This window comes from Megalobrama amblycephala, linkage group LG6, assembly GCF_018812025.1.
Source record: "Megalobrama amblycephala isolate DHTTF-2021 linkage group LG6, ASM1881202v1, whole genome shotgun sequence".
Taxonomy (NCBI): Eukaryota; Metazoa; Chordata; class Actinopteri; order Cypriniformes; family Xenocyprididae; genus Megalobrama; species Megalobrama amblycephala.
This window is the reverse complement of record NC_063049.1, coordinates 34133656-34147975: the sequence shown is the minus strand read 5'-3', so window position 1 is coordinate 34147975 and position 14320 is coordinate 34133656. Positions and strand designations below refer to the sequence as shown.

Below are 14320 nucleotides of genomic sequence, written 5' to 3'. Positions count from 1 at the left end.
ATTATTAGAAAAATAATGCATGCATGCTAATATGTATATGTACATATATACATATATATATTTGTGTGTGTGTGTATATATATATATATATATATATATACACACACACACACACCCACTGTGTTCTAATATATATATATATATATATATATATATATATATATATATTGCAGTTATATATTATATTCATAAATCCCCTTTCACTACTGAACAATAATAAAACACGGATATTTTGGATTTATTAAAAATTTTTATTGATTTTTTTATTTAAGTTCATAAAATACATTATGTATACATGTAAAATACACTGCACAAAAATATTGTAATTGCAAGAGCTATACAAAATTAGGTGGAGGAAAAAAGTATTTTTCAGTGTAATACACATTGTAATACAATATATTGCACAACAGAATCATATACAAATGGAGATAAAGAAGTTGACATATTCACATGATTCACATCAGCCGATCATTTTCGTATGTACACATGCAGCTTATGTCTTGCTGAAAAAGTGGTCTTCTTTAGCTATGCTTCATTTGTCTTCGGTCTCTCCACAAAGTGAAGGTTAACCTGTCTGTCTGGCCCAAGCACTGAGCGATAGATTGACTGAACCTCACCTACAGTTGGGTCCGGTCTGATTTCAAACAACTTGATTAGCTGGAATGAAAAGATGCAATCAAAAAGCACAATTTATAAATGCAATACAACTGTCTGGCACAAAATCAAAGTCTGTTTCTCTTACCCTTGCCAAAGCCAGATGCATCTCTAATTCAGCAATGCGACGGCCAACACAGCCTCTGACTCCAAAGCCAAACGGGATTGACCCAAATGGGTTGGGTCTTGTTCTGCCATCTCGGAGCCAGCGGTCAGGTTTGAACTTTCGTGGTTCTGGGAAGACTTTCTCATCACGGCTGATAACATAGTGGCACAGAGTGAATGTTGTCTGTTAAAAAAACAGCTGATTTAGTGATATAGTCAATTTCTAAACTGGCAACTCTTCTTTTCTTCCTAACAACATGAGGACAATTTACCTTTTTAGGGAAAAAGTGTCCACCAATGACAACATCATTTTCTGCAATAAGACGAGAATTCATAGGCACCACAGGATACATCCTGCACAGGAAATTACATGTTAAAAGAGATTATAATATGCAAATATATATGCAGAATTTGCTGTTTGGTTGGCGACTGTCAACTTTTAGTTTGGCTTCTCAAAGATATACAATGTTACACAACATAATCATCCACCTTAGTGTTTCCTTGATGACAGCTTTGAGGTAAGGCATGTTGTTCACTTCCTGTGCTGTTGGGACTCTGTCACCCTTTAAGACTCTGGTTACATCCTGATATAGAGCCTCTTGAGCTTCTGGATCTCTTGAGAGGAGATACAGTGCCCACATTATGGTGTTGGAGGTCTAGAACATGAAGAGAAACAAAGCCTTATGTTCTGTCATTATAAAACTCTTATTTATTTTGTATAAATGGTCAAAGCTAGAGTCAGTTTTTCTTACTGTGTCCACTCCAGCCAACAGCAACTCAGAAATGCTTCCATAAACGTCTTTACTGCTCATCTTAACATTGGAAAGCAGATAGGTGAGATACTCCCCAGCAACCTCCTGATTTGCATCCACACGCCTCTGAATGGCCTCCATCTTCATGTCAATCATCTTTCTGGCTGTGTATAATCCGTAAGCACAATACATCATCACACTGCACAACATGTCTGTATCTCTTGTAGTCTATCTGAAAAAGATGTGTGAACTAACAAGCTTACAGAATTTGAATATGCCCTCCCAGCCATTGATGTACCACTGCCAAAATGGCAAGAATTTGCGAGTCCATTTGGGCAGCACCACCACAGGCATGCTGTAGTTTAACATTTGTGCAATAGAATTAATGAAATCTTGTGTCTCGGCAGGAATCTCCTTCTCCAGGCAGCCAATGCGTGTCTCAAACAGAATGGATGAGATTCCTGTATGAGAAAAGGATCAGGCAGAAAATTCTTGTGGGCAAATGGAAAACGTGTCATGCTATTGGTTGGCACGCATAATAAATTGGCATGCACGTTAATTGTAATGATAATATAAAGACAATAATTTGTTTTATAAAATTAATGACTTTAAAATCTACGATACAGTAAGTTTGTTGCAGCACCCAAAGCAGATCACTGTTTCTGTTGCATGACATTATTTCAGGGATCTTATGGAAGAAGGATGCCACTTAATGAACTTAATAATAAAAAAGTTTGAATTAATGAAATTAATAAAACTGTGTCCATAATATTTTAATATGTGGGCAAATATGTTGTGAACCAGGGAGATTGTGAATATAGTCATAGGTAAAGGGGTCTGCTGCGTCTTCTAATTTACACTACCATTCAAAAGTGTGGGGTCATTAAGATTCTTTGTTTTAATGAACACTTTTATTCAGTGAAGACACATTAAATTAAAATACATTCTGTTATTTTGAACTTTCTATTGAAGAAAATTTGATATCAGTCACTGATAATAATAACATTTTGTTCCTTTAGCACCAAATCAGCATTTGAATTATTTCTGAAGGATCATGTGACACTGAAGACTGGAGTAATGATGCTGAAAATTCAGCTTTGCCATCACAAGAATACATTACATTTAAAAAAATAAAATAAAAATAAAAATAATATATATATATATATATATATATATATTAAAATGCATTCAATTACATCACAAATTGTGACAATGTTTCACAATATTACTGTTTTCACAGTGTTTTTTATCAAGGAAGAGAAAAAAATCTTACCGTACCCAAACTTTTGAATGGTAGTGTACATTAAATTGCTTAAATTTGACAATTAAACATCACAGGTTATTATTTAGTATATTACTATATTTGCTAAAATATATTATGTGAGGAATAATGTTTACAAGTATTGTATTTGCCAAGCAATTATGCTTCATTTTTTAAAGAATTATTTCATTTCGCCATTTGATGTGAAATTTTTAATGTTGCATAATTAGGTCTTGCATGATGTAATGTCAGGTTGGTTCCTAATTACTCTTCCTAATTGTGTCAAGCAAGTTGTGTCTTCTATCGTCTGATTTTATGGTAACACTTTACAATAAGGTTCCATTTGTTAATATTAGTTCACTACATTAGTTAAAGGTTTAGTTCACCCCCAAAACAAATACATTTCTGTCATTAATTACTCACCCTCATGTCGTTCCAAACCTGTTCCAAATCTTCAGAACACAAATTGAGATATTTTTGATGAAATCCGAGAGCTTTCTGACCTCCCTATAGACAGCAATGTCATAACCAATTTCAAGGCCCAGAAAGGTAGTAAAGTAAAATAGTCCATGTGACTACAGTGGTTCAACATTAATATTATAAAGTGATAAGAATACTTTTTATGCGCAAAACCAAAACAAAAATAACAACTTTATTCAACAATTTCTTCTCTTCCCTGCCAGTCTACACTACTCCTACACTGTTCATGTCGTGAACGCAGGGTTCTATGTCAGAACACCGGCTCAGCATTGGCCTATGCTGTTCACATGAGCACCATGACGAATGCGTGAGATGTCGAAGTAAATATCTTAATTTGTTTCTGAAGATGAACGAAGGTCTTACGGGTTTGGAACGACATGAGGGTGAGTAATTAATGACAGAAATTTCAATTTTGGGTGAACTAACCCTTTAACATAAACTAACAATGAACAATACGTTTACAGCATTTATTAATCTTAGATAATATGAATTTCTACATTTACTATTCTATTATTACAATCTTAAGTTTTATCTGTTATTACTATTTAATGCACTGTGACCTAACATGAACAATGAACAAATGTATTTTTAAAGGTTAGAAATGCTGTAAAAATACATTGCTCATAGTTAGTTCATGTTAACTAATGCATTAAGGGTTACCAATTTTATCTCATTTTAAGTGCGTATGGAGAGGAAATACCTTCAAGGGAGAAGCGGTAAAGTTCATAGGTCAAGTTAGGGACAAGATCACCAGTGGGGCTCATTTCCCGCAGATAGTAAATCCGTTTAATGAAGTCTGTGACCACCGCATTGATCACATCTCCATACTGAACAGAGTCCTTTGGATGCAGCATGCGTTTGTTCAGCACTGCCCGCAGTTTGTACCATTTCTCTCCTTCTCTGTTGAAGAACATATTCTCTTTTCAGAAGGGCAACAAAAAACAACCTGATAAGTTTACATAACACCACACAGCTACATTAGCCAATTGCACTTTCGCCTCATTAAATCTCCACACGTCTAGTCTTACATAATGTACAGGTTGCAAAACAAACAAATGTTACAGATACAGAATCATTGTGCCAAATGTTTTTACTCTGTGAAAGGGCCGTAGCCGATGCCTCTCATGTCACGATACTCTGTCCACAGAGTCATGTCTCCTCTGCAAGGAAACTTCTCATCTTTTCTTAGGAGTTCCTCCAGTAAGTCCACACTGTTTATTGAAATGGATTCTAATTTTCCAACATTCACTTTGTACATGGGACCATAAAGCTTATTTTCATATATCTGGAGAGATGGAAAAACAAGAGGTGAAGAACAAACATAACGGGCTAGCGAAAAGAAAATCTGGTTGATTTTCAAATAAATTGCAATGAATCTCCAAATCAATTCAGAGCAACAAATAAACAAGTATACTGAATTATTCAATTATTCAATTATACAAGACAGTTGTTTCCTTTCTATTCAGTGTCGTAAAGGCAAAACAGTGACAGTGTGAGTACATAAAGGGAGGCAGAAATCAATTTAACAGTTTTACAGTTACAGTCACATGATAAATAAACTACAGCTGTGTCTCTCTGTACCTGCAGCTCATGCATGCGATTCATGTACCCTTTAAAGATCGTTTTGTACAGTATCCTAAATGTTGTGATCTCTGGGAGGTCAGCCACAGTCTTGAGCTTCTTGTGGCTGTCCTGGACGGTGACAGAAGCAGCAGCATTACCCACTGCCCCTCTCCTGATGTCCGTGGTCGCTGTCGTGGGTCTCAGAAGACCAAATCCAATCCTTCTTTCTGCAGAGCTCAATGCAAAATGAACAGCCATTATGGAAGCAAGGAGAAAAGTGAAGGAAACACCGATCCTGTTTCACAAGGGAGGGAGAGGGAGGTGGGGCAAAAGCCTCTCTAGTTAACCCTTCACTATCTTTTGCAATGTAATATTGTGCATGTTTTGTTGTTGTTGTTGTTGTTGTTTTAATGTGTTTTTTTTTTAAGGTGAAACACCATTCTCATGCACATAATGATACTTCACCGCAGGAGAAAATGGAAATTTACAGTCAAAATGTCAATATTTACTCACCCTCCTGTCATTTAAAAAAAAATCGTCTTGACTAATTTTGAGTTTTATCTGGATGCATAAAAAACATCTGAAATTAACATTGCATTTGTAAAGAGTAGAATATATGTATTCTTTAATGTATGGAATACAAACCAGATTCCAGAAAAGTTGGGACACTGTACAAATTGTGAATAAAAAAGGAATGCAATAATTTACAAATCTCATAAACTTATATTTTATTCAAAATAGAATATAGAAAACATATCAAATGTTGAAAGTGAGACATTTTGAAATGTCATGCCAAATATTGGCTCATTTTGGATTCCATGAGAGCTACACATTCCAAAAAAGTTGGGACAGGTATAAGAGGCTGAAAAAGTTAAATGTACATATAAGAAACAGCTGGAGGACCAATTTGCAACTTATTAGGTCAATTGGCAACATGATTGGGTATAAAAAGAGCCTCTCAGAGTGGCAGTGTCTCTCAGAAGTCAAGATGGGCAGAGGATCACCAATTCCCCCAATGCTGCAGCGAAAAATAGTGGAGCAATATCAGAAAGGAGTTTCTCAGAGAAAAATTGCAAAGAGTTTGAAGTTATCATCATCTACAGTGCATAATATCATCCAAAGATTCAGAGAATCTGGAACAATCTCTGTGCGTAAGGGTCAAGGCCGGAAAACCATACTGGAAAACCCTTAGACGGCACTGCATCACATACAGGAATGCTACTGTAATGGAAATCACAACATGGGCTCAGGAATACTTACAGAAAACATTGTCGGTGAACACAATCCACCGTGCCATCCGCCGTTGCCAGCTAAAACTCTATAGGTCAAAAAAGAAGCCATATCTAAACATGATCCAGAAGCACAGGCGTTTTCTCTGGGCCAAGGCTCATTTAAAATGGACTGTGGCAAAATGAAAAACTGTTCTGTGGTCAGACGAATCAAAATTTGAAGTTCTTTTTGGAAAACTGGGACACCATGTCATCCTCACTAAAGAGGACAAGGACAACCCAAGTTGTTATCAGCGCTCAGTTCAGAAGCCTGCATCTCTGATGGTATGGGGTTGCGTGAGTGCGTGTGGCATGGGCAGCTTACACATCTGGAAAGGCACCATCAATGCTGAAAGGTATATCCAAGTTCTAGAACAATATATGCTCCCATCCAGACGTCGTCTCTTTCAGGGAAGACCTTGCCTTTTCCAACATGACAATGCCAGACCTCATACTGCATCAATTACAACATCATGGCTGCGTAGAAGAACGATCTGGTTACTGAAATGGCCAGCCTGCAGTCCAGATCTTTCACCCATAGAAAACATTTGGCACATCATAAAGAGGAAGATGCGACAAAGAAAACTTAAGACAGTTGAGCAACTAGAAGCCTGTATTAGTCAAGAATGGGACAACATTCCTATTCCTAAACTTAAGCAACTTGTCTCCTCAGTCCCCAGACGTTTGCAGACTGTTATAAAAAGAAGAGGGGATGCCACACAGTGGTAAACATGGCCTTGTCCCAACTTTTTTGAGATGTGTTGATGCCATGAAATTTAAAATCAACTTATTTTTCCCTTAAAATTATACATTTTCTCAGTTTAAACATTCGATATGTCATCTATGTTGTATTCTGAATAAGATATTGAAATTTGAAACTTCCACATCATTGCATTCTGTTTTTATTCACAATTTGTACAGTGTCCCAACTTTTTTGGAATCGGGTTTGTAGTTGACGACGGACCGTTGAATTATTAGAAAAATAATGCACACTCAAGGTGTTAATATGTATGTGTATATATATATATATATATATATATATATATATATTTTAGTATACTAATGTATTTGTCAAATGTGATGTTAGTCATTTCATTTGTTGCATAATTTCATTTAACTATCAGTTGCTGTTATTTTCATTTCCCCTCACTGCGTTCCAGTATATAACTATTGCAGTGATGTATTATAAATATTCATAAATCCCCTTCCACTAATATTGAACAATAATAAAACACAGATATTTTGGATTCATTAAAAACTTTAATTGATTTCTTAATTGAACTTCATAAAATACATAAATATATCTATCAGCATAATGAAATACAATGCACAAAAATAATTTAATGGCAAGAACTATACAAAATTGGGTGGGGAAAAAAAGTATTTTTCACATTGTAATACAAGGTCCTTTATAATGCATATTCCAAAGCACAACAGAATCATATACAACTGGAGATAAAGAAGTTGACATATTCACATGATTCACTTCAGCTGATCATTTTCATATGTACACATGCAGCTTATGTCTTGCTGAAAAAGTGGTCTTCTTTAGCTATGCTTCATGTGTCTTCGGTCTCTCCACAAAGTGGAAGTTAACCTGTCTGTCTGGAGCAAGCACTGAGCGATAGATTGACTGAACCTCACCTACAGTTGGGTCCGGTCTGATTTCAAACAACTTGATTAGCTGGAATGAAAAGATGCAATCAAAAAGTACAATTTAATGTAATTATACAAAATAATTTTACAAAATAATGTAATACAACTGTCTGGCACAAAATCAAAAATAAATCTGTCTGTTTCTCTTACCCTTGCCAAAGCCAGATGCATCTCTAATTCAGCAATGCGACGGCCAACACAGCCTCTGACTCCAAACCCAAACGGGATTGACCCAAATGGGTTGGGTCTTGTTCTGCCATCTCGGAGCCAGCGGTCAGGTTTGAACTTCCATGCCTCTGGGAAGACTTTCTCATCACGGCTGATTGCATAGTGGCACATACTGAATGTTGTCTGTTAAAAAAACAGCTGATTTAGTGATGTCAATTTCTAAACTGGCAACTCTTCTTTTCTTCCTAACAACATGAGGATAATTTACCTTTTTAGGGAAAAAGTGTCCACCAATGACAACATCATTTTCTGCAATAAGACGAGAATTTATGGGCACCACAGGATACATCCTGCACAGGAAATTACATGTTAAAAGAGATTATAATATGCAAATATATATGCAGAATTTGCTGTTTGGTTGGCAACTGTCAACTTTTAGTTTGGCTTCTCAAAGATATATGATAGAAGAAAAGTGATGTGAAGCCAAGTAGGCTATGTTTTCCAATACTCAGAGTTTGTGATCTGCTTTTCACCCATCCAAGTGCACACACACAGCAGTGAGTATTGAACACACACCTGGAGCTGCGGGCAGCCATTTTACTGCGGCGCCCGGGGAGCGATTGGGGGTTAAGTACCTTGCTCAAGGGCACCTCAGTTGTGGGTAATGAGAGTGGAAGAGAGCGCTGTTCATTCACTCCCCCCACCTATATTTCCTCCCAGAACTGAGACTGACTCTCTAACCATTAGGCCACAACTGCCCCAATGCAATCACAAAATTGCTGTCTGTAGGCAGAGTTACACAACATAATCCTCCACCTTAGTGTTTCCTTGATGACAGCTTTAAGGTAAGGCATGTTGTTCACTTCCTGTGCTGTTGGGACTCTGTCACCCTTTAAGACTCTGGTTACATCCTGATATAGAGCCTCTTGAGCTTCTGGATCTCTTGAGAGGAGATACAGTGCCCACATCATGGTGTTGGAGGTCTAGAACATGAAGAGAAACAAAACCTTATGTTCTGTCATTATAAAACACTAATATATTTTGTATAAATGGTCAAAGCTAGAGTCAAATCTTCTTACTGTGTCCACTCCAGCCAACAGCAGCTCAGAAATGCTTCCATAAACGTCTTTACTGCTCATCTTAACATTGGAAAGCAGATAGGTGAGATACTCCCCAGCAACCTCCTGATTTGCATCCACACGCCTCTGAATGGCCTCCATCTTCATGTCAATCATCTTTCCGGCTGTGCATAATCCGTAAGCACAATACATCATCACACCGCACAACATGTCTGTATCTCTTGTAGTCTATCTGAAAAAGATGTGTGAACTAACAAGCTTACAGAATTTGAATATGCCCTCCCAGCCATTGATGTACCACTGCCAAAATGGCAAGAATTTGCGAGTCCATTTGGGCAGCATCACCACAGGGATGCTGTAGGTGAACATTTGTGCAATAGAATTAATGAAATCTTGTGTCTCGGCAGGGATCTCCTTCTCCAGGCAGCCAATGCGTGTCTCAAACAGAATGGATGAGATTCCTGTATGAAAATAGGATCAGGCAAAAAATTCACAATTATTGTGGGCAAATGGAAAACGTGTCATGCTATTGGTTGGCAAGCATAATAAATTGGCATGCACATTAATTGTAATGATAATATAAAGAAAATAATTTGTTTTATAAAATTAATGACACTTTTATCCAGCAAAGATAAAACACATTAAATTAAAATACATTCTGTTATTTTGAAATTTCTATTGAAGAAAATTTGATATCAAACATTGATAATAATAACATTTTGTTCTTTGAGCACCAAATCAGCATATTAGAATGATTTCTGAAGGATCATGTGACACTGAAGACTGGAGTAATGATGCTGAAAATTCAGCTTTGGAACAAATTACAGGTGCATCTCAATAAATTAGAATGTCGTCAAAAAGTTAACTTATTTCAGTAATTCAACTCAAATTGTGGACCTCGTGTATTAAATAAATTCAATGCACACAGCCTGAAGTACTGTAAGTCTTTGGTTCTTTTAATTGTGATGATTTTGGCTCACATTTAACAAAAACCCACCAATTCACTATCTCAATAAATTAGAATACTTAAAAATAAAAATAAAAATCAATAAAAAAAAGGATATTTTAAACAGAAATGTCAGGCTTCTGAAAAGTATGTTCATTTCTATACACCCAAAACTTGGTTGGGCCTCCTTTTGCATGAATTACTGCATCAATGCGGCGTGGCATGGAGGCAATCAGCCTGTGGCACTACTCAGGTGTAATGGAAGCCCAGGTTGCTTTGATAGCGGCCTTCAGGTCATCTGCATTGTTGGGTCTGGTGTCTCTCATCTTCCTCTTGACAATAGCCCTTAGATTCTCTATGGGGTTCAGGTCATGCGAGTTTGCTGGCCAATCAAGCACAGTAACACCATGGTCACTGAACCAGCTTTTGGTACCTTTGGCAGTGTGGGCAGGTGCCAAATCCTGATGGAAAATTAAATCAGCATCTCCATAAAGCTTGTCAGCAGAAGGAAGCATGAAATGCTCTAACATTTCCTGGTAGATGGCTGCGTTGACTGTGGACTTCAGAAAACACAGTGGACCAACACTAGAAGATGACATGGCAGCCCAAATCATCAGTGACTGTGGAAACTTCACTGGACTTCAAGCAACATGGTTTCTGTGCCTCACCACTCTTCCTCCAGACTCTGGGACCCTGATTTCCAAATGAAATGCAAAATTTACTCTCATCTGAAAAGAGGACTTTGGACCTCCGACCAACAGTCCAGTTATTTTTCTCCTTAGCCAAGGTAAGACGCTTCTGACGTTGTCTTTGGTTCAGAAGTGGCTTGGTCTGTGGAATGTGACAGTTGTAGCCCATTTCCTGGAGACGTCTGTGTGTGGTGGCTCTTGATGCACTGACTCCAGCTTCAGTCCACTCCTTTTGAAGCTCTCCTAATTTCTTAAATCGGCTTCGCCTGACAATCTTCTCAAGCCTGCGGTCATTACTTTCACTTGTACACCTTTTCCTACCACACTTTTTCCTTCCAGTCAACTTTCCATGAATATGCTTTGGCACAGCACTCTGCGAACAGCCAGCTCTTTCAGCAATGACCCTCTGTGGCTTACCCTCATTGTAGAGGGTCTTGATGATCATCTTCTGGACAACTGTAAAGTCAGCAGACTTCCCCATGACTGCTGTTGGGATTACTGACCTAAACCCAGTATTTATACCCTGAGAATGGTAATTTAATAGAACTTGAAATTAAATAGTCTAATAATTTGAGATACTGATTTTTTTGATTTTGATGAGCAGCAAGCTGTAATCATCAAAATCAAAACAAAGAAGACTGGAAATATTTTACTTTATGTCTAATAAATCTAGAATATATTTAAGTTTTACTTTTTTGAATTGAATTACAGAAAAAAATACCTTTTTCATGATATTCTAATTTATTGAGATGCACCTATACATTTTAAAAAATTATTAAAATGTAAATCAGTTTTCTTTTAAATTACATCACAAATTGTGACAATATTTCACAATATTACTGTTTTCACAGTGTTTTTGATCAAGGAAGAGAAAAAATATTACCGTACCCAAACTTTTGAATGGTAGTGTACCTTAAATTGCTTAAATTTGACAATTAAACGTTACAGGTTATTATTTAGTATATTACTATATTTGCTAAAATATATTATGTGGGGAATAATGTTTACAAATATTGTATTTTCCAAGCAATTATGCTGCATTTTTTAAAGAATTATTTCATTTCGCCATTTGATGTGAAATGTTTAATGTTGTATAATTAGTTAATTTCACTCAAAAAAAAAAAAAAATTCTGTCATTAATTACTCACCCTCATGTCGTTCCAAACCTGTTCCAAATCTTCAGAACACAAATTGAGAGATTTTTGATGAAATCCGAGAGCTTTCTGACCTCCCTATAGACAGCAATGTCATAACCAATTTCAAGGCCCAGAAAAGTAGTAAAGACATCGTTAACATAGTCCATGTGACTACAGTGGTTCAACCTTAATGTTATAAAGTGACAAGAATACTTTTTATATGCAAAAACAAAACAAAAATAACAATTTTATTCAACAATTTCTTCTCTTCCCTGCCAGCCTCCTACACTGTTCATGTAGTGAAAGCAGGGTTCTACGTCAGAACACCATTGGCCATCGCTCAGCATTGGCCTATGCTGTTCACATGAGCACCACGGCGCATGCGTGAGATGACGCAGTAGCTGACCAATAATGAGATGCCGTTCTGACGTAGAACCTAGAGCACCTTGAGCTGCAATGTGTCTACAACTTAAACAGCGTAGGAGAATAACAGGGAAGAGAATAAATTGTTGAATAAACTCATTATTTTTGTTTTGTTTTTGCCCACAAAAAGTATTCTCGTCGCTTCATAACATTAAGGTTGTACCACTGTAATCACAATGTCTTTACTACATTTCTGGGCTTTGAAATTGGTTATGACACTGCTGTCTATAGGGAGGTCAGAAAGCTCACGTATTTCATTAAAAATATCTTAATTTGTGTTCTGAAGATGAACGAAGGTCTTACGGGTTTGGAACGACATGAGGGTGAGGAATTCATGACAGAAATTTCAGTTTTGGGTTTACATTAACAAAGGTTAGAAATGCTGTAAAAATACATTGCTAATAGTTAGTTCATGTTAACTAATGCATTAAGGGTTACCAATTTTATCTCATTTTAAGTGCGTATGGAGAGAAAATACCTTCAAGGGAGAAGCGGTAAAGCTCATTGGTCAAGTTAGGGACAAGATCACCAGTGGGGCTCATTTCCCGCAGATAGTAAATCCGTTTAATGAAGTCTGTGACCACCGCATTGATCACATCTCCATACTGAACAGAGTCCTTTGGATGCAGCATGCGTTTGTTCAGCACTCTCCGCAGTTTGTACCATTTCTCTCCTTCTCTGTTGAAGAACATATTCTCTTTTCAGAAGGGCAACAAAAAACAACACAACCTGATAAGTTTACTTAACACCACACAGCTACATTAGCCAAATGCACTTTCGCCTCATAAAATCTCCACACGTCTAGTCTTATATAATGTACAGGTTGCAAAACAAACAAATGTTACAGAATCATTGTGCCAAATGTTTTTACTCTGTGAAAGGGCCGTAGCCGATGCCTCTCATGTCACGATACTCTGTCCACAGAGTCATGTCTCCTCTGCAAGGAAACTTCTCATCTTTTCTAAGGAGTTCTTCCAGTAAGTCCACAGTGTTTATTGCAATGGATTCTAATTTTCCAACGTTCACTTTGTACATGGGGCCATGAAGCTCATTTTCATATATCTGGAGAGATGAAAAACAAGAACAAACATATCAGGCTAGTGAAAAGAAAATCTGGTTGATTTTCAGATAAATTGCAACGAATCTCTAAATCGGTTCAGAGCAACAAATAAACAAGTATACTGAATTATTCAATTGTTCAATTATACAAGACAGTTGTTTCCTTTCTATTCAGTGTCGTAAAGGCAAAACAGTGACAGCGTGAGTACATAAACGGAGGCAGAAATCCTTATAACAGTTCCACAGTTACAGTCACATGATAAATAAACCACAGCTGTGTCTCTCTGTGCCTGTAGCTCATGCATGCGATTCATGTACCCTTTAAAGATCGCTGTGTACAGCATCCTAAATGTTGTGATCTCTGGGAGGTCAGCCACAGTCTTGAGCTTCCTGTGGCTGTCCTGGACGGTGACAGAAGCAGCAGCATTACCCACTGCCCCTCTCCTGATGTCCGTGGTCACTGTCGTGGGCCTCAGAAGACCAAATCCAATCCTTCTTTCTGCAGAGCTCAATGCAAAACGAACAGCCATTATGGAAGCAGGAAGAAGAGTGAAGGAAACACCGATCCTGTTTCACGTGGGAGGGAGAGAGAGGTGGGGCAAAAGCCTCTCTAGTTAACCCTTCATCATCTTTTGGAATGAAATATTGCATGTTTTTGTGAAACACCATTCTCATGCACATATGACATATATTTGTGTATATACGGAAAGTATTAAGACCACCTTAAATTTTTCACTCTTTGTTATATTGCCGCCATTTGCTAAAATCATTTAAGTTCATTTTTTTTCCCTCATTAATGTACACACAGCACCCCATATTGACAGAAAAACACAGAATTGTTGACATTTTTGCAGATTTATTAAAAAAGAAAAACTGAAATATCACATGGTCATAAGTATTCAGACCCTTTGCTCAGTATTTAGTAGAAGCACACTTTTGATCTAATACAGCCATGAGTCTTTTTGGGAAAGATGCAACAAGTTTTTCACACCTGGATTTGGGGATCCTCTGCCATTCCTCCTTGCAGATCCTCTCCAGTTCTGTCAGGTTGGATGGTAAACGTTGGTGGACAGCCATTTTT

The 14320-nt window shown here is 37.2% G+C and overlaps 2 protein-coding genes across 3 annotated transcripts; both read right to left on the bottom strand.

Annotated features, from left to right (window-relative positions):
* Positions 1–239: 239 nt before the first annotated feature.
* LOC125270562 (sterol 26-hydroxylase, mitochondrial-like) lies at positions 240–5109 on the bottom strand. Its single transcript, XM_048194268.1, has 9 exons — positions 4834–5109; positions 4347–4537; positions 3953–4152; positions 1775–1972; positions 1512–1675; positions 1249–1415; positions 1032–1113; positions 743–943; positions 240–657 (listed from the first exon to the last, which is right to left on the bottom strand). Exons 1-9 carry the CDS (start codon positions 5071–5073, stop codon positions 526–528), a joined length of 1575 nt encoding a protein of 524 aa, XP_048050225.1. The 5' UTR covers positions 5074–5109; the 3' UTR covers positions 240–525.
* A 2214-nt stretch (positions 5110–7323) lies between these two features.
* On the bottom strand, positions 7324–13812 carry LOC125270561 (sterol 26-hydroxylase, mitochondrial-like). 2 transcript variants are annotated; one of them, XM_048194265.1, is made up of 9 exons: positions 13530–13812; positions 13052–13242; positions 12659–12858; positions 9250–9447; positions 8987–9150; positions 8724–8890; positions 8176–8257; positions 7890–8090; positions 7324–7767 (listed from the first exon to the last, which is right to left on the bottom strand). In XM_048194265.1, exons 1-9 carry the CDS (start codon positions 13767–13769, stop codon positions 7636–7638), a joined length of 1575 nt encoding a protein of 524 aa, XP_048050222.1. In that variant the 5' UTR covers positions 13770–13812; the 3' UTR covers positions 7324–7635. The 2 variants fall into 2 exon arrangements, with proteins under 2 accessions (XP_048050222.1, XP_048050223.1); XM_048194266.1 differs by having other exon boundaries at positions 13558–13692.
* Positions 13813–14320: the final 508 nt, after the last annotated feature.

Coding starts and splice junctions, on each gene's coding strand:
- LOC125270562 (XM_048194268.1), bottom strand. CDS start 5,073: ATGGCTGTTCATTTTGCATTGAGCTCTGCAGAAAGAAGGATTGGATTT. Junction 4,538..4,833: donor ATCGCATGCATGAGCTGCAG/GTACAGAGAGAC, acceptor CCATCTCTCCAG/ATATATGAAAATAAGCTTTA. Junction 1,114..1,248: donor GTCATCAAGGAAACACTAAG/GTGGATGATTAT, acceptor TTTCCTGTGCAG/GATGTATCCTGTGGTGCCTA.
- LOC125270561 (XM_048194265.1), bottom strand. CDS start 13,769: ATGGCTGTTCGTTTTGCATTGAGCTCTGCAGAAAGAAGGATTGGATTT. Junction 12,859..13,051: donor GGCTACGGCCCTTTCACAGA/GTAAAAACATTT, acceptor GTTCTTCAACAG/AGAAGGAGAGAAATGGTACA. Junction 9,151..9,249: donor GGAGGGCATATTCAAATTCT/GTAAGCTTGTTA, acceptor GATTATGCACAG/CCGGAAAGATGATTGACATG.